The sequence below is a fragment of the Cherax quadricarinatus genome, chromosome 96 (assembly GCF_038502225.1).
Source record: "Cherax quadricarinatus isolate ZL_2023a chromosome 96, ASM3850222v1, whole genome shotgun sequence".
Lineage (NCBI taxonomy): Eukaryota > Metazoa > Arthropoda > Malacostraca > Decapoda > Parastacidae > Cherax > Cherax quadricarinatus.
In genome coordinates, this window is record NC_091387.1 from 9,567,451 (window position 1) to 9,595,412 (window position 27,962).

Consider the following 27,962-nt stretch of genomic DNA (forward strand, 5'->3'; position numbering starts at 1 on the left):
CGCACTCCAGTACATAATGACAGTGTGACGCACTCCAGTACATAATGACACAGTGTGACACACTCCAGTACATAATGACGCAGGGTGTGACGCACTCCAGTACACAATGACGCAGTGTGACGCACTCCAGTACATAATGACAGTGTGACGCACTCCAGTACATAATGACAGTGTGACGCACTCCAGTACATAATGACAGTGTGACGCACTCCAGTACATAATGACAGTGTGACGCACTCCAGTACATAATGACAGTGTGACGCACTCCAGTACATAATGACAGTGTGACGCACTCCGGTACATAATGACAGTGTGACGCACTCCGGTACATAATGACAGTGTGACGCACTCCAGTACATAATGACAGTGTGACGCACTCCAGTACATAATGACAGTGTGACGCACTCCAGTACATAATGACAGTGTGACGCACTCCAGTACATAATGACACAGTGTGACACACTCCAGTACATAATGACGCAGGGTGTGACGCACTCCAGTACATAATGACGCAGGGTGTGACAACAGTCCATCTGGCAAAGTTTACATTTCATTAGTCAATTTATTAGTTGCATCACGCATCTGATAACCAATCTGAGACGGAATCCACAGCATCTGAAGGGACGAAGTGTTTATGATACCATCACCACTTTAACCAACACAAATTGAACTAAATACGATGAGACGTGTGTCTGCTGTGGATGCATATCATGCACAGCTTAGAGGAGGGTCGTAACACTGGTAATCCCTCAGTTACACTGCAGATAAACACTGTATTATGGATCATTCGCAAAGTGATGGAATCCCCAACACAACGCAATTCAACACATTCCAAACAACAGACAAGTCTCTGACCCAGAAGAGGATGTATATATATATATATATATATATATATATATATATATATATATATATATATATATATATATATATATATATATATATATATATATATAAGAACATCTGGGAAAATACGTTATATCCATATCCATCAGATCCAATAGTACTACAACACAATATACAGAACACTGGATCGTAGGATACAGTCATGTCACCGCACCTGACCCCATCAGTACTCTGGACACACACTTCTCCACACACCTAGTAGCGACCAGTGACGAGGCGGGGCCAGGAGCTTGGACTCGACCCCTGCAACCTCAACTAGGTGAGTACATTCCTTATACAAATTTCACACACCATAACGTCCAGTTCCTTCTTACTCGCCTGACCCGTAAACCACCTGGAGCTTCTGGTCTCTCCCACGCTATACTTCCATATTTACTTTCTACTGCTCTGACCTTTTCAACGTCTCTTTTTCCTCTGGCTATTTTCCAACTAAGTCTGCTACGGCTTCTCTCATTCTAAAGTCTTTAAAAGACTTGACGGACCGTAGAAAGTACAGGTCTATAATCCAGCTACATATCCTAGAGAAGACTTCTGAGAGACTTCGCACACGACTTAACACTCACTTCAGTTTCAAGTTTATTCTCTATAAGGGTTACAATGTGGGGTTTACAGGTTTTGGGTATTGTGTGGTTTACATGTTACAAAATACTAATTACAGAGGGGGCCACTAGGACACCTAGCATGGCTAGGCATTTCGAGCAGACTTAGATTAATTCTTAACACTGAGATGAATCAATTGATAAATTACAGACAGGCTTTCGACAACACCGTTCTAAACATGTTTTAAACATTATTCTGAGCTATATAAAGATGAACAAGGTCCAAGACTACTAATGTCCTCGTTGTCAAGAACCTGGAGAACACCTCATTACCACGGTTTGGCACTATTGTTTAAGTGCAAATTCTGTAATTCCTTTGACCCTCTTATCAATATGACTAAATTACTCTAGCTCCCTTGATGGCCGTACAATACCTGGAGAAGGTTTCGGGAGTCAACGCCCCCGCAGCCCGGTCTGTGACCAGGCCTCATGGTGGATCAGGACCTGATCAACCAGGCTGTTACTGTTGGCCGCACGCAAGCCGACGTAAGAACCACAGCCCGGCTGGTCAGGCACTGACTTCAGGTGCCTGTCCAGTGCCTTCCTGAAGACAGCCAGGGGTCTATTGGTAATCCCCCTTATGTATGCTGGCAAGCAGTTGCGTAGAGTTCGAGCGATTTCTCTGATAATTTCCCCCTTTATGAAGATTGAGACACTTATGCAGCATATGGGAATCTTTATTCAGGAAACGTTTCGCCACACAGTGGCTTCATCAGTCCAATACAAAGAGGAAGGTGTAAGGAGAGGAGGAGAATGAGGTAATCAGTCCCTCAACCTGGAGTCGATGTGTTCAGTCCATCAATCTTGTAGAATGTACCGCATTCTACATCGACTCCAGGTTGAGGGACTGATTACCTCATTCTCCTCCTCTCCTTACACCTTCCTCTTTGTATTGGACTGATGAAGCCACTGTGTGGCGAAACGTTTCCTGAATAAAGATTCCCATATGCTGCATAAGTGTCTCAATCTTCAACTTGTCGGTTTTTCAAACCATTCATCACATTCCCCCTTTATGCTGAAGTCCCACAGGGCTCTCTCTCTCCTGCGTTATGCTAATGATATACCAGAACCCATACATCCAAACACTACCACCATCGCAAATACAGATCCGTCACACAACTCACAGCTAACGAAAACACCAGATTCTTTTGACCCGGAACACAACGCGAGGTAAATATAATCAAAATCTTTTGGTGTATTAATGTAATGCCAAAATTTTTAAAATAACATTCTTTTATCACAGACGAGGCATCCCTCCCCTCGTCGAACCCAGAACCCCTATCTCACCAGCACCTTTCGCACATCATAAGATAAGATAAGATTTCGTTCGGATTTTTAACCCCGGAGGGTTAGCCACCCAGGATAACCCAAGAAAGTCAGTGCGTCATCGAGGACTGTCTAACTTATTTCCATTGGGGTCCTTAATCTTGTCCCCCAGGATGCGACCCACACCAGTCGATTAACACCCAGGTACCTATTTTGCTGCTAGGTGAACAGGACAACAGGTGTAAGGAAACGTGTCGAAATGTTTCCACCCGCCGGGAATCGAACCCGGGCCCTCCGTGTGTGAAGCGGGAGCTTTAGCCACCAGGCCACCGGGCCTCATCCACCTCTGTACTTTGAGTCACCTTGACTGCTAGTTACGAATGCAAACACACATCACAGCTAAGAGAACTATAGTGACTGCTGTGCTCCCTCGACAACACAAATGCAAAGGTGCCATACTTCCACAAAACCTCACCTGTACACTGGGCAGCCAGCTGATGCAGTGAATCCAAATTCAGGAGTTGCGTTGGGTGCTTGACGTGAGATGACAGGTCTCTGCCACGGGCGAGTCACTCCACCTCAGGGTTGGCATAACAGATCTAAAAGTCTTCTGAAAAACACTGAGCAACAGACAACTTGAGACATACAATGACTCCTGAACTACCTTGATGACACTATTAGATGCCGTCACAATCTTCTAAATCTCTTCCGAGCTTTTCACAATCCTCTTCCTATACCACGCTACACAAGTCACTTTTCGAGGCACTTAACGTTCCGTTTTTTCTAATGTAAACATCACTTTTGATATTATACTTTACACTATTCTTGTTATAACACCACAGCCAAAAACGTGCGTCCCTGTGTAGTGAAACGAGGAGCCCTGTCTAGTGTTTAGGGCCACCACACCATCCCACCCGACCAATTATGTTGTGCAGATGCCACACTGTTCCTTTCCTGCTGGGTCTAGCCCTTGCTCTTCTTTTCCTCTCCCCCTATCCCAGTACAGGTACATAATTGGTCCAGGGACCGGACTCCAAAGTTTTGATAGCTGAGCAAGTTACAGAGGCCCTCTAATCTTCACTTATCACAATTCCTCCTCACCTTCTGTGGGTCCTTACCTGCGAGTTAGTTGTCCCGTCCCACAGATACTGTGGACCACCATTACTGGACACTAGCTAGTCCTAGTTTACTTGTGTCGCCTGAGTTGCTAGTTTATTGTACACCTGCAGGTCACCCTGTGAGTGGTAGCCCAAAAAAAACAAGATTACAGGTCACAATGGGTCTGTCAGGTCCCACTGGGCATAGTTTAATCCCCCTCCCCGCCCCCAAAAAATTAAATACAATAATTTCATTGTATACATTGTATACAAGGTATACAATGCAATAAGGAGGTAAAGAAATTAATTATTACCGCTAAAACTAACTTACTGTTATTATAATAAGAAGCGCTAAACTTTTCTTGGTCAACAGACACAATTCATTCATCTAGTCGATGTTTTTAGACGTGAAGTCTGAAATTTCCAGATACCTTATCGTTAACAAATTATTATAATAATCAAGGGGAAGCGCTAAACCCGGAGGATTATACAGCGCCTGGGGGGGTGGGATGTGGAAGGCATTCAGGCTTAATTCCGGGAACTGGAGCACAGATCCAATTCCCTAAATCAAGAGCCCCTCACCAACATCAAGGAACCTTCCGTGAGGGGTTACTTCTCCATAGATATATAGTTTAACAATTGATCATCCCTTTCCTCTTGAAAAAGCAAATGACCTCATAAATGACTGGTCCAAAACATCCAGGCATGAAAGCCTTCCATCTCATATCAGAAAAAATTTAGAGAGTACTTCTGAAGAAATGTTGAAACTGATTAATTTTATGAGCCAAAATATTGATGAGAGTGATTGCCTCTTTACCGAGTATGAATTAGATAATGCATTAACCAAAGGTCGATCAACTGCTCCTGGAGAGGATGGTATAACCTATGATATTCTCAGAACTCTAAGGCACGTGCCTGATAACCCTTTGTTGGCACTGTATAATCTCAGTTACATTGAGGGCGTTCTTCCTACTTCCTGGACCAATAGTCTCATTGTGCCTATCCCTAAGCCCCAACAGCCTGATACATTTAGGCCGATCTTAACTAGTTGTCTTTGTAAAACTTTTGAAAGAATGATGCTTAACAGACTGTACTACAGAATCAGACATCAACTTTCCCCCTACCTCTATGGGTTCATGAAAGGTAAAAGTGTGCAGAACTGTATTTCCACCTTTTTCACTGCACACACCTCTACTTGATCTAAAATCTGCATTTGATATTGCGAACAGAACCGTTATACTACATGAACTAGCCAAAATGAATATTGGTGGTAGCTTACTCTGCTGGATAATAGGATACCTGTCAAATAGAGTATCCTCTGTCCTTTACCAAGGCTTCAGAAATGATTCTAAAGAAATGTCTTTAGGTACACCGCAGGGAGGAGTTCTTAGTCCCATGCTATTTAATATTCTGATTAATGCTCTCCTAAATGCTCTACCTGCCTCACCTAAACATATAGCTATAAGCTATGCTGATGATATCATGATCCATACAACAGGGCATAAGAAGATGAATACCATTCTTAATGAAGTTCAAGCAATTTGTAATCGACTAGGCCTCATAATATCTTCCTCTAAAACAAAGATCTTAACAAGCAAACGACATCCTCCACCCATCTATTTGCAGGGTGAAATCATTAGCTACGTTAAAACTTACAGTTATCTTGGTGTAGATGTACCCTTTAACAAATCCACTATACCACAACTAAACAAGAAATGCAAAGCTAGGCTAAATGCTCTCAAAGCTGTTGCTGGCTACAATCCCAACTATGGTGCTAATGTGAGAATCGTGAGAATGATGTACATAGCCTATGTTAGGTCCTTAATTGATTATGCTGCTCCCATGTTGATATTAGCTAGAGAAAGTTCTCTCCGACCCTTGGAGTTAATGCAAAATGAAGCTCTCAGGATTATTCTTGGCTGTCCCAGATCTACAAAAGTTCTTAACATGAGGAAGGAGCTTGGTATTTCTAGTATCAGTGATAGGATTGTTGAAATTAACACTGTACTCGGTATTAGAATGTTGAGAAACGAACCAGACACTGTCACAATGAATCTTACCAAGTGTCTAGAGGTAAATACACACAGATCTAAATGGATTGTGAAAACGTGCAATTGCATTAAGTTTTATAACCTGCATGAACTGTATCACTGTAGGCAACAAGAGCATTTCACCCCTCCATGGAAGATGTGTTCATTTAGTATCACATACCTACAAGTCCCTCCCAAGAAGCTCATTGCTAGTAATCCCTTCCTTAAATCTCTTGTTAGAGCAACTGCTCAAGAAGAAATTTCTCACCTAGCTGGTAGTAATAAGTTATCACAAGTTATATACACTGATGGATCTAAACAGGAGTCTTCTGGCAGGGCTGCATCTGCTCTTGTTGCCACCTCCCTAGTTAAGAACGATAATAAATTTGTTGAGTTAGGCATAAGAATTAACAACTGGGCGTCTACACTGCAAACTGAATTGTTTGCAATCCTAATGGCGCTAAAGCTAACCTATGACACTGAGCTTGACTCTATCATCATTACTGATTCTATGTCATCATTGAAGGCTCTTGACTCATATAATGACTCCAACAACATGCTCATTGGGGAAGCCAGGTACAGATACTCAAAAATTAGGGACAAAGGAATTAATGTACAATTGCTATGGATCCCATCACACATTGGATTACTCCTTCATGATAAAGTTGATATGTTAGCCAAGAAGAGTACCCAGAGGGAGAATGTATAATATAACTTTGGTATAACTGTGTCTAGCATTAGGAATAATATTAGGAGAGAAGTAAATAATGAAAATGATTGTTATAGGAATGCAGTTAGAAGCCTGAGTAGATCTATAACCCACTATGATAACATGAACGTAGATAAGTATGTTTATGGAGCAACTTGCAATGTGAACAGACTGACTGATGTTGTAGTGGCCAGGCTTAGGCTTGGTTACAAGTACTGACTGGTGTTGTAGTGGCCAGGCTTAGGCTTGGTTACAAGTACTGACTGGTGTTGTAGTGGCCAGGCTTAGGCTTGGTTACAAGTACTGACTGATGTTGTAGTGGCCAGGCTTAGGCTTGGTTACAAGTACTGACTGATGTTGTAGTGGCCAGGCTTAGGCTTGGTAACAAGTACTTCTGGCAGTTTGGGAGACACACAGATGATGATCAAACTAAATGTAAATTATGTGATCAGGCATATGGTCACTCTCTTGAACACTATGTGCTTAATTGTCCACTTATTGAGGAATACAGAGACAGACAGTATAATAACCTATGTGACATGTCAAGATATCTTATTAATGAAAATAAGATACCAGATATACTAAGCAAATTTCCTAAATTTGCTTGTAACAGATAAGTGAACTATAGATATGTAGATATAAATCCATATGTATTCCTGTTAACCCTTTGGGGCCTAGTTCCTAGGCCTTTTGTGTATCCATATACTCTCGCGCTACCGTCCACAGGATGGATATGGGGTGCACAATAAACTAGCCACTTCGGTGGCAAAATCTAATCTCATTTAATGACTTAACTGTGTTGTAGGACAAACTGATACGTCTTAATATTTCAACGCTTTTATGTAGGCTTTATACATAATTTTGACAATTCCAACACCTGCACTATAGTTAAGATTGTACCCTACGACACTTGTAGGAGCGATAATACTGTCGTTACAAACACAAATAACTCTTGTGCCACTAACTACTGCTACTACTTTATACTACTACTACCACAACCAGGCTTACTTCTACCACTACAACTACTACCACCAACCTTGGTCCCGTCCCTGTCCTCCTCACCTTACATACTGACTCCCTCAGTCTTGTGTCAGTGTAACTTTGTAAATGGTCCAAGTCGGACCGTAATGTCGTCGTAAACTCCTCTCTATGTGCGGATTAAGTTACTATACAGAGTGCAGAACATATGTCGCTCAATATTAATGGAGTCACACCTGGCAAAAAATATAAATCCATCACATATATTTAGCCAATAAATATGGTGGAAAATAAAACTCAAATATATGATTCTTTCTTGGATATTAAAAATGATTTAGATATTGCAAATTGAGAAGCTATAATGCACTAAACTACCAAAGACAGATATTGGCAGTCTACGTTTACACTAGATTCTTCGTTATCTCAATAAAACAATACCCATTTTATTTCAGAGCTATAAAAGTGAAGCTAAAATAATGTAGCTTTGCATTCAAGGTGCTATATTAAGTCCTACACTGTTTAATATATTAATAACTTCCTAAAATCGAAATCAGATATTCTGAGTAATGTCAATTACCTATGCTGATGCTTTTTTTACATCTACTTGGGGTCTACCTAAGGGAGGGGGGGGGTTGGGGTCAGCGCCCCCGTGGCCCGGTAGTTGACCAGGCCTCATACAAAGTGGGAGTTGTCATAGATGTTTTTTTCTGACGACAGGTGTTTTTTTGGGGAGATTTTTACTCATCCTCCACTGGAAACTGAACTGCAAACCACTGTAAACCATATACAGACAGCCTGTGATCACCTTTTATAATTTCTGTACAGACAACCAGAGTACTTGATAAATACACTGGCAGCCGTAAAAATGGACCGCTAAAATTCAAGGTCAATGGCAGTAACTAACTAGGTAACACTAACTAGGTAACACTAACAGCTAAGAGCTGTACAAAAATAGGTCAAGACAGATTCCAAGCTTCCAGAATTACTGTCTGGTACAGTCGTAACTATGGTCTAGTTACAATATTCAGAAAGAGCTTATTTCTGATACTCAATATAGTGGGTCCAGTGGCGTCGTAAGGAAGGGGGGAGCCGTCCCGGGTGACACCAAAGATTCTGTCCTGGGTGACACCAAAGATTCCGTCCCGGGCAACACCAAAGATTCCACCCCGGGCGACACCAAAGATTCCGTCCCGGGTGACGCCAAAGATTCCGTCCCGGGCGACACCAAAGATTCCACCCCGGGCGACACCAAAGATTCCATCCTGGGTGACACCAAAGATTCCATCCCGGGCGACACCAAAGATTCCGTCCCAGGCGACACCAAAGATTCCACCCCGGGTGACGCCAAAGATTCCACCCCGGGCGACACCAAAGATTCCGTCCCGGGTGACACCAAAGATTCCGTCCCAGGTGACACCAAAGATTCCGTCCCGGGTGACACCAAAGATTCCGTCCCGGGTGACACCAAAGATTCCGTCCCGGGTGACACCAACCCTAGTGACGCCACCGAGTCGGTCAACGCTGTTTTCACTAAGCGAAGGACCAAGTACCTTGTATTGACCAGCGCTTCAATACTACTGCTGATGTTACCTCACACATCAGACATGACGTAGCAGTACACGGTGTTGCAAAACAAATTCTCATATGACTCGTGGATGAGAGACGACAGAGTTTGGTAAAAGGACACAAGTGCAACTAATGTGACATTTTATTGCGGCAACGTTTCGCTGGACAAAGCTCCAGGAGAGTGAAACGTTGCCACTTGTGTCATTTTACCTAACATACTGTCGGTAATTCTACCAACGTAATTACAAAAGAAATCTTCTACGAGGAAAAATCGAAATTGGGAGCATTCACAAGTGGAGTTCAACAGAAGTCAGCGCTGAGGTCCCCGTTGCTTGTAATCCAAAATTTTCTGGCAACATTGAAACAAATCAACACAGTGATTAAGTGATCAAGATCCGAGGACCAAAACGTCGTCAATAAAGGTGTCCTAAGTATACGTATTCATGTTCATTTCCTCAAGGTGTCCTCGAAGGGCCTTCATACTGTCCATATTCTGCGGCTCAAGGAGACGCAGAATGACTTGGATAAACCTAAGTTGAGGCTCACAATAGTGAGTGATGTAAATTCACATGAACAAGTCTTAGTCCTAGCAGAATAAACAAACCCTGGTACCTATATGTAATACCGAACTTGACCATACCATACGAAAAGAGCTTAGGAGTTCTGACTAGCAGAACCAGGGAATAAAGACGGTAGAACCTACGTGTTTACAGTAAGACTTATACACTACAGATATTTATATTAAAATATAATAATAAACCAATATACCAAGTTTATAACAACTTTCTACATTATTGGTAAGGCCACATTTAGATTATAAAACTCAACTGGACATTACCATCATTCGAAACAAAGAAAATAGGTGTGAATTCCACGTATGAGGAATCGAGATACCTGACCCGATGCTTTTTACCAAGACGTAGAATAAGAAAAGGGATCGAGGTGTATAAATGGAAGACATATTGATAAGGAAAATATGTACTAAATTCTAAATTATCTAACCAAGAAAGGACTAGAAACTGACTTCAAGTTGAGTAAGTCCAGATTTAAGAATATAGTAACGTATTGGCATGGCAATGCTTCTATATGAGTAAAAGAAACTAACTATTATTAACGGAAATACCTTGGGTGTTAATACGTTCATTCTCTATGATGTCTAACTCCCAGAGGAGTTGAACTATGTGGTATTATCGGCAAGATCATTAAGGGAATTGCATAAAAATCATATTTCGATCAAGAAAGGTTAGTACATGAGGCACTTGCTAAATGCAGTATTCTCTTCAGGAGTAATTTAGTCCCATATTTCCAGAAATCAAGAAATGGTTAAATTTATATTTTTCCTAGGATAAAGAACTGGCTGGTTTCCCATCCTTCCAGCGGCTAGCTGGTAAAACTGGTTCTTCCAGGAAGATAAGGTTGGTGCTCCTTTCTTCCAGGAAGGTAAGATTGGCTGGTGCTCCGTCCTTCCAGGAAGGTACGGGTAGTTGTTCCGTCCTTCCAGGAAGGTAAGGTTAGTTGGTGTTCCATCCTTCCAGGAAGGAAAGGTACCATATCCTTGAAGAAACAAGCTGTTGGTGTCCATCCAAAGGTCAATAAGACTGGGTCTTCCAGGAATCGTAAGTGACCTCCGGAGAGTTGTAGGTGAGGCGGTTGAAGACACCGTACTCCTCATCTTCATCAGTCAGAAGAATGTGACCTCCGTACCTCTGGTTGTGCAGACTGTCGGCAAGAATATAGACAGTTAAAACTGGGGCAGCACATCACAACACCAGGATGTGTACAAGAAGAGCACATCACAACACCAGGATGTGTACAAGAAGAGCACATCACAACACCAGAATGTGTACAAGAACTAAGAGCACTTCACAACACCAAGATGTGCAAAAGGACTAAGAGCACATCACAACACCAAGATGTGCACAACAACTAAGAGCACATCACAACACCAGGATGTGCACAAGAACTAAGAGCACATCAACACCAGGATGTGCAAAAGGACTAAGAGCACATCACAACACCAGGATGTGTACAAGAACTAAGAGCACATCACAACACCAGGATGTGCACAAGAACTAAGAGCACATCACAACACCAAGATGTGCAAAAGGACTAAGAGCACATCACAACACCAGGATGTGTACAACAACTAAGAGCACATCACAACACCAGTACGTGCACAAGAACTAAGAGCACATCACAACACCAGGATGTGCACAAGAACTAAGAGCACATCACAACACCAGGATGTGCACAAGAACTAAGAGCACATCACAACACCAGTACGTGCACAAGAACTAAGAGCACATCACAACACCAGGATGTGTACAAGAACTAAGAGCACATCACAACACCAGGATGTGTACAAGAACTAACGAGCACTTCACAACACCAGGATGTGCACAAGAACTAAGAGCACATCACAACACCAGGATGTGCACAAGAACTAAGAGCACATCACAACACCAGGATGTGTACAAGAACTAAGAGCACATCACAACACCAGGATGTGCACAAGAACTAAGAGCACATCACAACACCAGGATGTGCACAAGAACTAAGAGCACATCACAACACCAGGATGTGTACAAGAACTAAAGAGCACATCACAACACCAGGATGTGTACAAGAACTAAAGAGCACATCACAACACCAGGATGTGCACAAGAACTAAGAGCACATCACAACACCAGGATGTGCACAAGAACTAAGAGCACATCACAACACCGGGATGTGCACAAGAACTAAGAGCACATCACAACACCAGGATGTGCAAAAGGACTAAGAGCACATCACAACACCAAGATGTGCAAAAGGACTAAGAGCACATCACAACACCAGGATGTGCACAAGAACTAAGAGCACATCACAACACCAGGATGTGCACAAGAACTAAGAGCACATCACAACACCAGTACGTGCACAAGAACTAAGAGCACATCACAACACCAGTACGTGCACAAGAACCAAGAGCACATCACAACACCAGTACGTGCACAAGAACCAAGAGCACATCACAACACCAGTACGTGCACAAGAACTAAGAGCACATCACAACACCAGTACGTGCACAAGAACTAAGAGCACATCACAGTACGTGCACAAGAACCAAGAGCACATCACAACACCAGTGTACGTGCACAAGAACTAAACACCAGAGCACATCACAACACCAGGATGTGCACAAGAACTAAGAGCACATCACAACACCAGGATGTGTACAAGAACTAAGAGCACATCACAACACCAGGATGTGCACAAGAACTAAGAGCACATCACAACACCAGGATGTGCACAAGAACTAAGAGCACATCACAACACCAGGATGTGTACAAGAACTAAGAGCACATCACAACACCAGGATGTGTACAAGAACTAAGAGCACATCACAACACCAGTACGTGCACAAGAACTAAGAGCACATCACAACACCAGTACGTGCACAAGAACTAAGAGCACATCACAACACCAGTACGTGCACAAGAACTAAGAGCACATCACAACACCAGTACGTGCACAAGAACTAAGAGCACATCACAACACCAGTACGTGCACAAGAACTAAGAGCACATCACAACACCAGGATGTGCACAAGAACTAAGAGCACATCACAACACCAGGATGTGTACAAGAACTAAGAGCACATCACAACACCAGGATGTGTACAAGAACTAAGAGCACATCACAACACCAGGATGTGCACAAGAACTAAGAGCACATCACAACACCAGGATGTGCACAAGAACTAAGAGCACATCACAACACCAGTACGTGCACAAGAACTAAGAGCACATCACAACACCAGTACGTGCACAAGAACTAAGAGCACATCACAACACCAGTACGTGCACAAGAACCAAGAGCACATCACAACACCAGGCTGTAGACCACCAAAATTAACAGTTAAAGACTGGCCTATAGATTACGTACTGTAAATACCTAGGTAACACTCTCCCTTGTACGTTAACAGCTGCACACGTTAGGTAAAGACAGAAGTATTGTATGGTACACTCCTGTGTGTGACTTGAAAAAGCCCACTGTGTGGGCGAAACGTTGTCAATAAAGGATCACATTAAACTGCATATGTGTTTATGTTTCCATGGTACACTACTAAGGTGTAAGTATAAGATAAGATAAGATAAGATTTCGTTCGGATTTTTAACCCCGGAGGGTTAGCCACCCAGGATAACCCAAGAAAGTCAGTGCGTCATCGAGGACTGTCTAACTTATTTCCATTGTGGTCCTTAATCTTGTCCCCCAGGATGCCACCCACACCAGTCGACTAACACCCAGGTACCTATTTGCTGCTAGGTGAACAGGACAACAGGTGTAAGGAAACGTGTCGAAATGTTTCCACCCGCCGGGAATTGAACCCGGGCCCTCCGTGTGTGAAGCGGGAGCTTTAGCCACCAGACCACCGACTAATGTTCAGAATTAGCTTATTTCTGAAACAATATAGTCAGTCCAAGCCTACTAACTCATTTTTAATTATATAAGTGGAGGCGCAAGATTACAATACCAGTGTATATACAGGAGGAACAATAGTCTCAAACATCGATACTACAGCAAGAATAACACAGATGTAGGAGGAATAACATATTAGAACATAATATATGTGGGGAAGAACACGGACATTCATGGCCCGGTGGCCTGGTGGCCTGGTGGCTAAAGCTCCCGCTTCACACACGGAGGGCCCGGGTTCGATTCCCGGCGGGTGGAAACATTTCGACACGTTTCCTTACACCTGTTGTCCTGTTCACCTAGCAGCAAATAGGTACCTGGGTGTTAGTCGACTGGTGTGGGTGGCATCCTGGGGGACAAGATTAAGGACCACAATGGAAATAAGTTAGACAGTCCTCGATGACGCACTGACTTTCTTGGGTTATCCTGGGTGGCTAACCCTCCGGGGTTAAAAATCCGAACGAAATCTTATCTTATCTTATCTTAAGAACAATAGCTAGGAAAATACAGTATAAATATTTGTAAGAAAACTGGTAGATTTCAATTTTATGCTAAATATAAAATAATTTTATACAGTCAGATTCATATTACATTTGCAAATTATAATTATGGGGGAACGCTAAACCCGTAGGGATTATACAGCGCCTGTGGGGGAGGAGGGAATGGAAGGTACTCAGGGTCAATTCAGGGAACTGGAGCAGAGATCCAATCCCCTAGATCAAGAGCCCCTCACCAGCATCAAGGAACCTCCCTTGAGGGATTAGTTACAGAATTTCACGTTAAAACACTAACACTACATACTAGCTAAATACTATTACTGAGACTATGTACTAACTAAATACTATTACTGAGACTATGTACTAAATACTATTACTGAGACTAAGTACTAACTAAATACTATTACTGAGACTATGTACTAACTAAATACTATTACTGAGACTATGTACTAACTAAATACTATTACTGAGACTATGTACTAACTAAATACTATTACTGAGACTAAGTACTAACTAAATACTATTACTGAGACTATGTACTAACTAAATACTATTACTGAGACTATGTACTAAATACTATTACTGAGATTAGCGTCAAGAGATTTACCATGAGTCAACACCTTCCATGGTTCACCACGTCAAGTGTCAGGAGTCTTACCATGAGTTAACACCTTCCATGGTTCACCACGTCAAGTGTCAGGCAGGAGTCTTACCATGAGTTAACACCTTCCATGGTTCACCACGTCAAGTGTCAGGAGTCTTACCATGAGTCAACACCTTCCATGGTTCACCACGTCAAGTGTCAGGAGTCTTACCATGAGTTAACACCTTCCATGGTTCACCACGTCAAGTGTCAGGAGTCTTACCATGAGTTAACACCTTCCATGGTTCACCACGTCAAGTGTCAGGAGTCTTACCATGAGTCAACACCTTCCATGGTTCACAACGTCAAGTGTCAGGAGTCTTACCATGAGTCAACACCTTCCATGGTTCACCACGTCAAGTGTCAGGAGTCTTACCATGAGTCAACACCTTCCATGGTTCACCACGTCAAGTGTCAGGAGTCTTACCATGAGTCAACACCTTCCATGGTTCACCACGTCAAGTGTCAGGAGTCTTACCATGAGTCAACACCTTCCATGGTTCACCACGTCAAGTATCAGGAGTCTTACCATGAGTCAACACCTTCCATGGTTCACCACGTCAAGTATCAGGAGTCTTACCATGAGTCAAGACTTCCATGGTTCACCACGTCAAGTGTCAGGAGTCTTACCATGAGTTAACACTTCCATGGTTCACCACGTCAAGTATCAGGAGTCTTACCATGAGTCAAGACTTCCATGGTTCACCACGTCAAGTGTCAGGAGTCTTACCATGAGTCAAGACTTCCATGGTTCACCACGTCAAGTATCAGGAGTCTTACCATGAGTCAACACCTTCCATGGTTCACCACGTCAAGTGTCAGGAGTCTTACAATGAGTCAACACCTTCCATGGTTCACCACGTCAAGTATCAGGAGTCTTACCATGAGTCAACACCTTCCATGGTTCACCACGTCAAGTATCAGGAGTCTTACCATGAGTCAACACTTCCATGGTTCACCACGTCAAGTGTCAGGAGTCTTACCATGAGTCAACACTTCCATGGTTCATCACGTCAAGTGTCAGGAGTCTTACCATGAGTCAACACTTTCCATGGTTCACCACGTCAAGTGTCAGGAGTCTTACCATGAGTCAACACTTCCATGGTTCACCACGTCAAGTATCAGGAGTCTTACCATGAGTCAACACCTTCCATGGTTCACCACGTCAAGTGTCAGGAGTCTTACCATGAGTCAACACTTCCATGGTTCATCACGTCAAGTATCAGGAGTCTTACCATGAGTCAACACCTTCCATGGTTCACCACGTCAAGTGTCAGGAGTCTTACCATGAGTCAACACTTCCATGGTTCACCACGTCAAGTGTCAGGAGTCTTACCATGAGTCAACACTTCCATGGTTCATCACGTCGTGTCAGGAGTCTTACCATGAGTCAACACTTCCATGGTTCACCACGTCAAGTGTCAGAAGTTTTACCATGAGTCAACACTTCCATGGTTCACCACGTCAAGTGTCAGAAGTCTTACCATGAGTCAACACTTCCATGGTTCACCACGTCAAGTGTCAGAAGTTTTACCATGAGTCAACACTTCCATGGTTCACCACGTCAAGTGTCAGAAGTCTTACCATGAGTCAACACTTTCCATGGTTCACCACGTCAAGAACCAACAAAGACTCACTACCTCAATATAAGACACCTCCAGAGTTTTGGCAAACATTGTAACTTCTCCGTGTAACGGGGAAAATATTACCTGATCTTCCTGAACCAGACCCCCAGGACGGTGGCTATGAGAGCCAAGGTGATGACAGTAATGGACACCAGGACTACCTTGGTGTGACTGTTTATTCCTTGTTCTATGTTCAGCTGTACTGATCTGTCGAGTGAACAAGACTTTAGTGGGAGGATACACGTATATCACAGAATCTGAGTATGTTATTTCAGGACCTCTAGGCTCTGGCTTATTCACAAGAGTCGGTGACTATTTTCGCTGGACTCCTTGATAAACTGATGCATCAGCCGGGAATCGAACCCGGGACTCCCGTGTGGCAGGCCAGAATTATACCAGTGAACCATCGATGCTACTACTTAACACCAGCAATAATAAAATAATAATAAATAATTAATACTAAATAATAATAATAAGAATTTTGTCAACGTAGTATTTTTCACACATTGTAATTTATACTCAACTTCATTTTCCAAGATTAATTTTTTTCGAACCTAGATCACCATTATAATTCTCTGTCTAAAGTTTGTCAACTAAAAAAAGCAAAACAATTGATTATTTACTTAGCTTGTTGGTGGTGTTGGTCTGGAAGTTCATGGTTCATGGCCTGGTGGTCGTTATCCATGGTAACAGCAGGTAACACCATTTTTTCTGGGTTGGGCGCTGAGGGCTGGTCGCTGCCCTTTACTCCAGAGATTTTTGTCTCGACTCCAAGTTTTGGAACAGTTTTCAGCTGCGCCTTTTTTCTGGTTTCCTCTGACTTCTGTTGTGTTTTTACAGAAACCTTTTGTTTCGTTCCTTCACTAGGTTCGGGTCTCAAGGTAAAGCCTTTTATTTTCCCGGGGCCTTTTGAGATCACAGGATTGTGGTTAATGTCTTCACTAGGCTTTTGTGACGACTTTTCAATAGTTTTGGGGGTAAGCCTCTTAGTGGGCTTTTGAGAAGCTGTTTCATGAGGCTTTTGTGTTTTCTTAAGATTTTGTTTACCTCTCGTAAATGGCTTTTGTGTTGTCCCGTCAACGGCTTTTGGCGAAATTTTAGTATCAGGCTTTTCTTTTGTTTCGACAGGCTTGTGTGTGTTTGTACTGGGATTTTCTTTAATTTTACCAGTTGGTGCTTGAGGCTCGGCTGGCGCTTGAGGCTCGGCTGGCGCTTGAAGTTCGGCAGGCGCTTGAGGCTCAGCTGGCGCTTGAGGTTCGGCTGGCGTTTGAGGCTCAGCTGGTGCTCGAGGCTCGGCTGGTGCTCGAGGCTCGGCTGGTGCTTGAGGTTCGGCTGGCGCTTGAGGCTCGGCTGGCTCTTGAGGCTCGGCTGGCGCTTGAGGCTCGGCTGGCGCTGGAGGTTCGGCTGGCGCTGGAGGCTCGGCTGGCGCTGGAGGCTCGGCTGGCGCTGGAGGCTCGGCTGGCGCTGGAGGCTCGGCTGGCGCTGGAGGCTCGGCTGGCGCTGGAGGCTCGGCTGGCGCTGGAGGCTCGGCTGGCGCTGGAGGCTCGGCTGGTGCTGGAGGCTCGGCTGGTGCTTGAGGTTCGGCTGGCGCTTGAGGCTCGGCTGGCTCTTGAGGCTCGGCTGGCGCTTGAGGCTCGGCTGGCGCTGGAGGCTCGGCTGGCGCTGGAGGCTCGGCTGGCGCTGGAGGCTCGGCTGGCGCTGGAGGCTCGGCTGGCGCTGGAGGCTCGGCTGGCGCTGGAGGCTCGGCTGGCGCTGGAGGCTCGGCTGGCGCTGGAGGCTCGGCTGGCGCTGGAGGCTCGGCTGGCGCTGGAGGCTCGGCTGGCGCTGGAGGCTCGGCTGGCGCTGGAGGCTCGGCTTGTGCTGGAGGTTCGACTGGTTCTGACGATTCCACAGCGGGTGGCTTTGATTTTGATTCCACAGTGTGGGGCTTTGATTTTGATTCCACAGCAGGGGCCTTGGACTTTGATTCCACAGCAGGGGCCTTGGACTTTGATTCCACAGCAGGGGCCTTGGACTTTGATTCCACAGCAGGGGCCTTGGACTTCGATTCCACAGCAGGGGCCTTGGACTTCGATTCCACAGCAGGGGCCTTGGACTTCGATTCCACAGCAGGGGCCTTGGACTTCGATTCCACAGCAGGGGCCTTGGACTTCGATTCCACAGCAGGGACCTTGGACTTCGATTCCACAGCAGGGACCTTGGACTTCGATTCCACAGCAGGGACCTTGGACTTCGATTCCACAGTAGGGACCTTGGACTTCGGCAGAGTCTGAGGGACTTGCTGGACGTGAGTCACCTTGGGGATGATCTTCATCTTAGCTAAAGGTGACGTGCCTGCTGGCGGCTGCACTTCACCTTCTGATAGTTTCTTGGGACCGGCGTCCGCTGTCGATCTTTGCCGAAGAGCTGCCAATTTCTGCGTAAGCATCTTCTGCTGTGCTGAAGCTTCTTTTGGCTGGCTGGCGCCATTATCACCTGGGGGAGAATGTAATATTTTTTTTTTAACGGATAAAACAATATACTTATTTGGTATACTTTTATATATTGTTAAAACAATCTCTGGTTTATCAGAATTTTTCATTTCCCATCTCTCTTTCTCCAAGGAAAATATGTACAAAGTTCTTTAATTTAAATTTTTTTAGGCACTCACCTGTATGGTTGCAGGTGTCGGATTTCAGCTCCTGGACCCGGTATATTAATCTATATTATTGTAGTGAACGTAATATACAGGGAGTCCACAACAACACTGATCTCAAACATGTATAACATGTAACTTTACTGTAATAATCTTCCCCAGTTAGCAGCTTCAGATGCAGGATATCATTCAGTTTCATGTGGTATAGGGTAGCATTAAAGGCACTCGATGTGCGTCCCTCTGGTTGTTGGGTAAACATCGATGTGATAGTCCACTTCGGTCCAGACGCTCTGCAGGATATCTGGTGTTATGCCAACTGCTTCAGTGATCGAAATTTTCAGCTCTTCCAGGGTGGTGGTGGTACGTAAACTGTGCTCTTCACGTACCCACAAAGAAAGAAATCACAGACAGGTCCGGTGACCCCTGCAAGTAGCCTGCGAGGTCACCGGGCCTGTGACATCTGTCTTTGGGGGTACGTGAAGAGCACAGTTTACGTACCACCACCACCTGCAACCCTGGAAGAGCTGAAAATTTCGATCACTGAAGCAGTTGGCATAACACCAGATATCCTGCAGAGCGTCTGGACCGAACTGAACTATCACATCGATCTTTACCCAGCAACCAGAGGGACGCACATCGAGTGCCTTTAATGCTACCCTATACCACATGAAACTGAATAATACCCTGCATCTGAAGCTAACTGGGGAAGATTATTACAGTAAAGTTACACGTTATACCTTTTTTAAATCAGTGAGTGTTTTTTGTGGCCTCATTGTATATCTCAAGTTAGGCTACGCTGCTCTAAGTTAGTATGGGTGAAAATAATTTCACAAAAAAACTAGACTACCACTGGTGTTTACAACTAAGTTTTAGTAAGTTTATTTAGGTACAGGTACACTAATAGTTACACAAATTATGATACTTAGTAACACAGTAAATTACTCGCCAGGATAACCCCAAAAGGGTTAAATTAACTTCTGTTGGAAACACAGATAAGTAATTGTAACGATAATATCTGTTTAGTGCTAATCATGAGGATAAGCCAGACTTAGTGACTTTATTGGGTTATCCTGGGTTACTACTTCTAGGTGTTATTAATTACACTAAAACTTCCTTAGTCTTCACTAGTCTAGATCAGTACTGGAGTCTTCACTGGAGTAGTGGAGTCTTCTGGAGGCTTCACTAGTCTAGATCAGTACTGGAGTCTTCACTAGTCTAGATCAGTAGGAGTCTCACTAGTCTAGATCAGTACTGGAGTCTTCACTAGTCTAGATCAGTACTGGAGTCTTCACTAGCCTAGCTCAGTACTGGAGTCTTCACTAGTCTAGATCAGTACTGGAGTCTTCACTAGCCTAGCTCAGTACTGGAGTCTTCACTAGTCTAGATCAGTACTGGAGTCTTCACTAGTCTAGATCAGTACTGGAGTCTTCACTAGTCTAGATCAGTACTGGAGTCTTCACTAGTCTAGATCAGTACTGGAGTCTTCACTAGTCTAGATCAGTACTGGAGTCTTCACTAGTCTAGATCAGTACTGGAGCCTTCACTAGTCTAGATCAGTACTAGAGTCTCCACTAGTCTAGATCAGTACTGGAGGCTTCACTAGTCTAGATCAGTACTAGAGTCTTCACTAGTCTAGATCAGTACTGGAGCCTTCACTAGTCTAGATCAGTACTGGAGGCTTCACTAGTCTAGATCAGTACTAGAGTCTTCACTAGTCTAGATCAGTACTGGAGCCTTCACTAGTCTAGATCAGTACTGGAGCCTTCACTAGTCTAGATCAGTACTGGAGTCTTCACTAGTCTAGATCAGTACTGGAGTCTTCACTAGTCTAGATCAGTACTAGAGTCTTCACTAGTCTAGATCAGTACTGGAGTCTTCACTAGTCTAGATCAGTACTGGAGTCTTCACTAGTCTAGATCAGTACTAGAGTCTTCACTAGTCTAGATCAGTACTGGAGCCTTCACTAGTCTAGATCAGTACTGGAGCCTTCACTAGTCTAGATCAGTACTGGAGTCTTCACTAGTCTAGATCAGTACTGGAGTCTTCACTAGTCTAGATCAGTACTGGAGTCTTCACTAGTCTAGATCAGGACTGGAGTCTTCACTAGTCTAGATCAGGACTGGAGTCTTCACTAGTCTAGATCAGGACTGGAGTCTTCACTAGTCTAGATCAGGACTGGAGTCTTCACTAGTCTAGATCAGGACTGGAGTCTTCACTAGTCTAGATCAGTACTGGAGTCTTCACTAGTCTAGATCAGTACTGGAGCCTTCACTAGTCTAGATCAGTACTGGAGTCTTCACTAGTCTAGATCAGTACTGGAGCCTTCACTAGTCTAGATCAGTACTGGAGTCTTCACTAGTCTAGATCAGTACTGGAGTCTAGATCAGTACTGGAGTCTTCACTGGAGTCTTCACTAGCCTAGCTCAGTACTGGAGTCTTCACTAGTCTAGATCAGTACTGGAGTCTTCACTAGCCTAGCTCAGTACTGGAGTCTTCACTAGCCTAGCTCAGTACTGGAGTCTTCACTAGCCTAGCTCAGTACTGGAGTCTTCACTAGCCTAGCGTATGGGCCGGACAATTATCGAGGGACAAGAGGCACTTCAGTGGACCTTGGTAAAAATCAGTGTGCTCAGCAGTGGACACTGATCACTACGAGTCACACAGTGTACTCAGCAGTGCACACTGATCACTACGAGTCACACAGTGTACTCAGCAGTGGACACTGATCACTACGAGTCACACAGTGTACTCAGCAGTGGACACTGATCACTACGAGTCACACAGTGTACTCAGCAGTGGACACTGATCACTACGAGTCACACAGTGTACTCAGCAGTGGACACTGATCACTACGAGTCACACAGTGTACTCAGCAGTGGACACTGATCACTACGAGTCACACAGTGTACTCAGCAGTGGACACTGATCACTACGAGTCACACAGTGTACTCAGCAGTGGACACTGATCACTACGAGTCACACAGTGTACTCAGCAGTGGACACTGATCACTACGAGTCACAGTGTACTCAGCAGTGGACACTGATCACTACGAGTCACACAGTGTACTCAGCAGTGGACACTGATCACTACGAGTCAGTGTACTCAGCAGTGGACACTGATCACTACGAGTCACACAGTGTACTCAGCAGTGGACACTGATCACTACGAGTCACACAGTGTACTCAGCAGTGGACACTGATCACTACGAGTCACACAGTGTACTTAGCAGTGGACACTGATCACTACGAGTCACACAGTGTACTCAGCAGTGGACACTGATCACTACGAGTCACACAGTGTACTCAGCAGTGGACACTAATCACTACGAGTCATACAGTGTACTCAGCAGTGGACACTGATCACTCCTAAGTCACACAGTGTACTCGCAGGAAACAAATCTACCAAAGCAAAAGACTGGGCAGGAGATGCAACATTACCCAAGTGTAAAGCAGGGGCGCCAATAAGAGAGAACACAATAAGTGTCCAGGGCCCAAGACTGTTCAACTACCTCCCAGCATACATAAGGGGGGATTACCCATTGATCCCCTAGCTGTCTTCGAGACTCCTGGCTGTCTTCGAGACTCCTGGCTGTCTTCGAGACCCCTGGCTGTCTTCAAGACCCCTGGCTGTCTTCAAGACCCCTGGCTGTCTTCGAGACCCCTGGCTGTCTTCAAGACCCCTGGCTGTCTTCAAGACCCCTGGCTGTCTTCGAGAAGGCGCTGAACAGGCACCTCAAGTCAGTACCTGACGAGCCGGGCTGTTTCCTACTTTGGTTTACGTACGGCTAGCAGTAATAGCCTGGTCGATCAGGTCCAGATCCACCACGAGGCCTGATCACGGCCCGGGCCGCGGGGGCGTTAACCCCCGAAACCCCCCTCCGGGAATACCAGCCAACCTGTCTTGCTTCCTACATTTTCCTCACGTTAATTCTATAAATATCACGGGGAAGCACTAAACCCGCAAGAATCACACACCGATATGGAAATGGCGCTACTGGGGGCAATCAGATGTGATCCAGATAACCCCAGGATCCTAGCATTATGGGGAGCGCTGAACTAGTAGGGATTATACAGTGCCTGTGTGGGGGGAAGGGGACAGAAGACATTCAGGCATAAATAAGGGAAGTGGAGCACACATCCAATTCCCTAGATCAAGAGCCCCCTCACCAGCGTCAAGGAACCTCCCTAGTGGAGGTCTAGCACCATTAACTTAAATAAGGGAAGTGGAGCACGCATCCATTTCCCTAGATCAAGAGCCCCTCACCAGCGTCAAGGAACCTCCCTAGAGGGGGTCTAGCACCATTAACTTAAATAAGGGAAGTGGAGCACACATCCAATTCCCTAGATCAAGAGCCCCTCACCAGCATCAAGGAACCTCCCTAGAGGGGGTCTAGCACCATTAACTTAAATAAGGGAAGTGGAGCACGCATCCAAATCCCTAGATCAAGAGCCCCTCACCAGCATCAAGGAACCTCCCTAGAGGGGGTCTAGCACCATTAACTTAAATAAGGGAAGTGGAGCACGCATCCAAATCCCTAGATCAAGAGCCCCTCACCAGCATCAAGGAACCTCCCTAGAGGGGGTCTAGCACCATTAACTTAAATAAGGGAAGTGGAGCACACATCCAATTCCCTAGATCAAGAGCCCCTCACCAGCATCAAGGAACCTCCCTAGAGGGGGGCTAGCACCATTAACTTAAGCGAAGTGGAGCACGCATCCAATTCCCTAGATCAAGAGCCCCTCACCAGCGTCAAGGAACCTCCCTAGAGGGGGTCTAGCACCATTAACTTAAATAAGGGAAGTGGAGCACGCATCCAATTCCCTAGATCAAGAGCCCCTCACCAGCGTCAAGGAACCTCCCTAGTGGGGGTCTAGCACCATTAACTTAAATAAGGGAAGTGGAGCACACATCCAATTCCCTAGATCAAGAGCCCCTCACCAGCATCAAGGAACCTCCCTAGAGGGGGTCTAGCACCATTAACTTAAATAAGGGAAGTGGAGCACGCATCCAAATCCCTAGATCAAGAGCCCCTCACCAGCATCAAGGAACCTCCCTAGAGGGGGTCTAGCACCATTAACTTAAGGGAAGTGGAGCACGCATCCAATTCCCTAGATCAAGAGCCCCTCACCAGCGTCAAGGAACCTCCCTAGAGGGGGGGCTAGCACCATTAACTTAAATAAGGGAAGTGGAGCACGCATCCAATTCCCTAGATCAAGAGCCCCTCACCAGCATCAAGGAACCTCCCTAGTGGGGGACTAGCACCATTAACTTAAATAAGGGAAGTGGAGCACGCATCCAATTCCCTAGATCAAGAGCCCCTCACCAGCATCAAGGAACCTCCCTAGAGGGGGGGCTAGCACCATTAACTTAAATAAGGGAAGTGGAGCACGCATCCAATTCCCTAGATCAAGAGCCCCTCACCAGCATCAAGGAACCTCCCTAGAGGGGGTCTAGCACCATTAACTTAAATAAGGGAAGTGGAGCACGCATCCAATTCCCTAGATCAAGAGCCCCTCACCAGCATCAAGGAACCTCCCTAGAGGGGGTCTAGCATCATTAACTTAAATAAGGGAAGTGGAGCACGCATCCAATTCCCTAGATCAAGAGCCCCTCACCAGCATCAAGGAACCTCCCTAGAGGGGGTCTAGCACCATTAACTTAAGGGAAGTGGAGCACGCATCCAATTCCCTAGATCAAGAGCCCCTCACCAGCGTCAAGGAACCTCCCTAGAGGGGGGGCTAGCACCATTAACTTAAATAAGGGAAGTGGAGCACGCATCCAATTCCCTAGATCAAGAGCCCCTCACCAGCATCAAGGAACCTCCCTAGAGGGGGTCTAGCACCATTAACTTAAATAAGGGAAGTGGAGCACGCATCCAATTCCCTAGATCAAGAGCCCCTCACCAGCATCAAGGAACCTCCCTAGAGGGGGTCTAGCACCATTAACTTAAATAAGGGAAGTGGAGCACGCATCCAATTCCCTAGATCAAGAGCCCCTCACCAGCATCAAGGAACCTCCCTAGAGGGGGTCTAGCACCATTAACTTAAATAAGGGAAGTGGAGCACGCATCCAATTCCCTAGATCAAGAGCCCCTCACCAGCATCAAGGAACCTCCCTAGAGGGGGTCTAGCACCATTAACTTAAGGGAAGTGGAGCACGCATCCAATTCCCTAGATCAAGAGCCCCTCACCAGCGTCAAGGAACCTCCCTAGAGGGGGGGCTAGCACCATTAACTTAAATAAGGGAAGTGGAGCACGCATCCAATTCCCTAGATCAAGAGCCCCTCACCAGCATCAAGGAACCTCCCTAGTGGGGGACTAGCACCATTAACTTAAGGGAAGTGGAGCACGCATCCAATTCCCTAGATCAAGAGCCCCTCACCAGCATCAAGGAACCTCCCTAGAGGGGGGGCTAGCACCATTAACTTAAATAAGGGAAGTGGAGCACGCATCCAATTCCCTAGATCAAGAGCCCCTCACCAGCATCAAGGAACCTCCCTAGAGGGGGTCTAGCACCATTAACTTAAATAAGGGAAGTGGAGCACGCATCCAATTCCCTAGATCAAGAGCCCCTCACCAGCATCAAGGAACCTCCCTAGAGGGGGTCTAGCACCATTAACTTAAATAAGGGAAGTGGAGCACGCATCCAATTCCCTAGATCAAGAGCCCCTCACCAGCATCAAGGAACCTCCCTAGAGGGGGTCTAGCACCATTAACTTAAATAAGGGAAGTGGAGCACGCATCCAATTCCCTAGATCAAGAGCCCCTCACCAGCATCAAGGAACCTCCCTAGAGGGGGTCTAGCACCATTAACTTAAATAAGGGAAGTGGAGCACGCATCCAATTCCCTAGATCAAGAGCCCCTCACCAGCATCAAGGAACCTCCCTAGAGGGGGTCTAGCACCATTAACTTAAATAAGGGAAGTGGAGCACGCATCCAATTCCCTAGATCAAGAGCCCCTCACCAGCATCAAGGAACCTCCCTAGAGGGGGGGTCTAGCACCATTAACTTACCTATTTGACGTAATTTCCCACTAACAACGATGGAGACGCACAACAGCAACACTACGGCGGTAAATTTCTTCATGACTGTGTTGACGTGACTACAACACAAGGAACACTGTTGACAAGTATCTTCTCAAACCTTATCTTTGTACTGATTGTACTGATTATACTGATTGTACTGATCACTTGACCAGAGGCTGTCTCACACGAACTGATTTCCCATAGCCTTAGTAACCTTTGCAGTATTAAGACTTGTAAATAAATCTAGATTTTAGTCTGGGGGCCCAGTCCCTGGACCCATTACGTACCTCTGTAATCTGTAAATACCTTTGTAACGTGTCATGATTGTGACCAGACCTACCTGGAGTTCATTACCTTTGTAAATTGTGAGTTCATTACCTTTGTAAATTGTGAATTCATTACCTCTAACTTGCTCAGCTATCAAAACTTTGGAGTCCAGTCCCTGGACCAATTATGTACCTCTGTAATCTTTTGACTACCGCCCACAGGATGGGTATGTGGTGACTACCGCCCACAGGATGGGTATGTGGTGACTACCACCCACAGGATGGGTATGTGGTGACTACCGCCCACAGGATGGGTATGTGGTGACTACCACCCACAGGATGGGTATGTGGTGACTACCACCCACAGGATGGGTATGTGGTGACTACCACCCACAGGATGGGTATGTGGTGACTACCGCCCACAGGATGGGTATGTGGTGACTACCACCCACAGGATGGGTATGTGGTGACTACCACCCACAGGATGGGTATGTGGTGACTACCGCTCACAGGATGGGTATGTGGTGACTACCGCCCACAGGATGGGTATGTGGTGACTACCGCCCACAGGATGGGTATGTGGTGACTACCACCCACAGGATGGGTATGTGGTGACTACCGCCCACAGGATGGGTATGTGGTGACTACCACCCACAGGATGGGTATGTGGTGACTACCACCCACAGGATGGGTATGTGGTGACTACCGCTCACAGGATGGGTATGTGGTGACTACCGCCCACAGGATGGGTATGTGGTGACTACCGCCCACAGGATGGGTATGTGGTGACTACCACCCACAGGATGGGTATGTGGTGACTACCACCCACAGGATGGGTATGTGGTGACTACCACCCACGGGATGGGTATGTGGTAACTACCACCCACAGGATGGGTATGTGGTAACTACCACCCACAGGATGGGTATGTGGTAACTACCACCCACAGGATGGGTATGTGGTGACTACCACCCACAGGATGGGTATGTGGTGACTACCGCCCACAGGATGGGTATGTGGTGCATAATAAACATTAAACTAACGTTAGTTACCTTAAATATATTTCGGGTAAACGGTGTAATATAACGATATATAATCTCTCTGCATATATTATAGATAGCGATATGGTACCTTGATAACGCGAGCTGCTATATTTTTGGAAAGTCAAGCTATATAAATTTAGGACCTGATTAATGGCAATTATATCAGAAAGATTTATATCTGTTTTTAAACGGCTCAGGTTTACAGGTCAAGAGCTATCCTACCTTCGTTAATTTCACAGTACTTGGGTATACTACTACCCCCAGGATGCCACCCACACCAGTAACACCCAGGTACCTACTTAATACTAACTGAACAGTGACAGCAGGTGTAACACCCAGGTACCTACTTACTGCTAGGTGAAGTGACAGCAGGTGTAATGTAACACCCAGGTACCTACTTACTGCTAGGTGAACAGTGACAGCAGGTGTAAGGTAACACCCAGGTACCTACTTACTGCTAGGTGAAGTGACAGCAGGTGTAAGGTAACACCCAGGTACCTACTTACTGCTAGGTGAAGTGACAGCAGGTGTAAGGTAACACCCAGGTACCTACTTACTGCTAGGTGAACAGTGACAGCAGGTGTAAGGTAACACCCAGGTACCTACTTACTGCTAGGTGA

General features: G+C 45.4%; 2 protein-coding genes across 2 annotated transcripts in view; both read right to left on the reverse strand.

Annotated features, from left to right (window-relative positions):
* Window positions 1-3,675, reverse strand: part of Pisd (phosphatidylserine decarboxylase) — a 166,392-nt gene extending 162,717 nt beyond the window's left edge. The window contains exon 1 of the mRNA XM_070105073.1: window positions 3,247-3,675. The gene's annotated coding sequence lies outside the window, so the exon portion shown is untranslated. The remainder of the gene's footprint in view (window positions 1-3,246) is intronic.
* A 4,214-nt stretch (window positions 3,676-7,889) lies between these two features.
* On the reverse strand, window positions 7,890-26,146 carry LOC128701710 (neurofilament heavy polypeptide). Its single transcript, XM_053795572.2, has 4 exons — window positions 26,024-26,146; window positions 16,998-18,849; window positions 16,459-16,581; window positions 7,890-10,870 (listed from the first exon to the last, which is right to left on the reverse strand). The coding sequence occupies exons 1-4, from the start codon at window positions 26,094-26,096 to the stop codon at window positions 10,741-10,743; spliced, it is 2,178 nt and encodes a 725-aa protein (XP_053651547.2). The 5' UTR covers window positions 26,097-26,146; the 3' UTR covers window positions 7,890-10,740.
* Between the last annotated feature and the right edge of the window lie 1,816 nt (window positions 26,147-27,962).

What these genes read in the sequence shown, in the direction of transcription:
- LOC128701710 (XM_053795572.2), bottom strand. Translation starts at nt 26,096, where the DNA reads ATGAAGAAATTTACCGCCGTAGTGTTGCTGTTGTGCGTCTCCATCGTT. An exon ending in TGGGAAATTACGTCAAATAG is followed by an intron (nt 18,850 to 26,023) that starts GTAAGTTAATGG and finishes ATTCTCCCCCAG; the next exon opens with GTGATAATGGCGCCAGCCAG. An exon ending in GTCTGGTTCAGGAAGATCAG is followed by an intron (nt 10,871 to 16,458) that starts GTAATATTTTCC and finishes TCTTGCCGACAG; the next exon opens with TCTGCACAACCAGAGGTACG.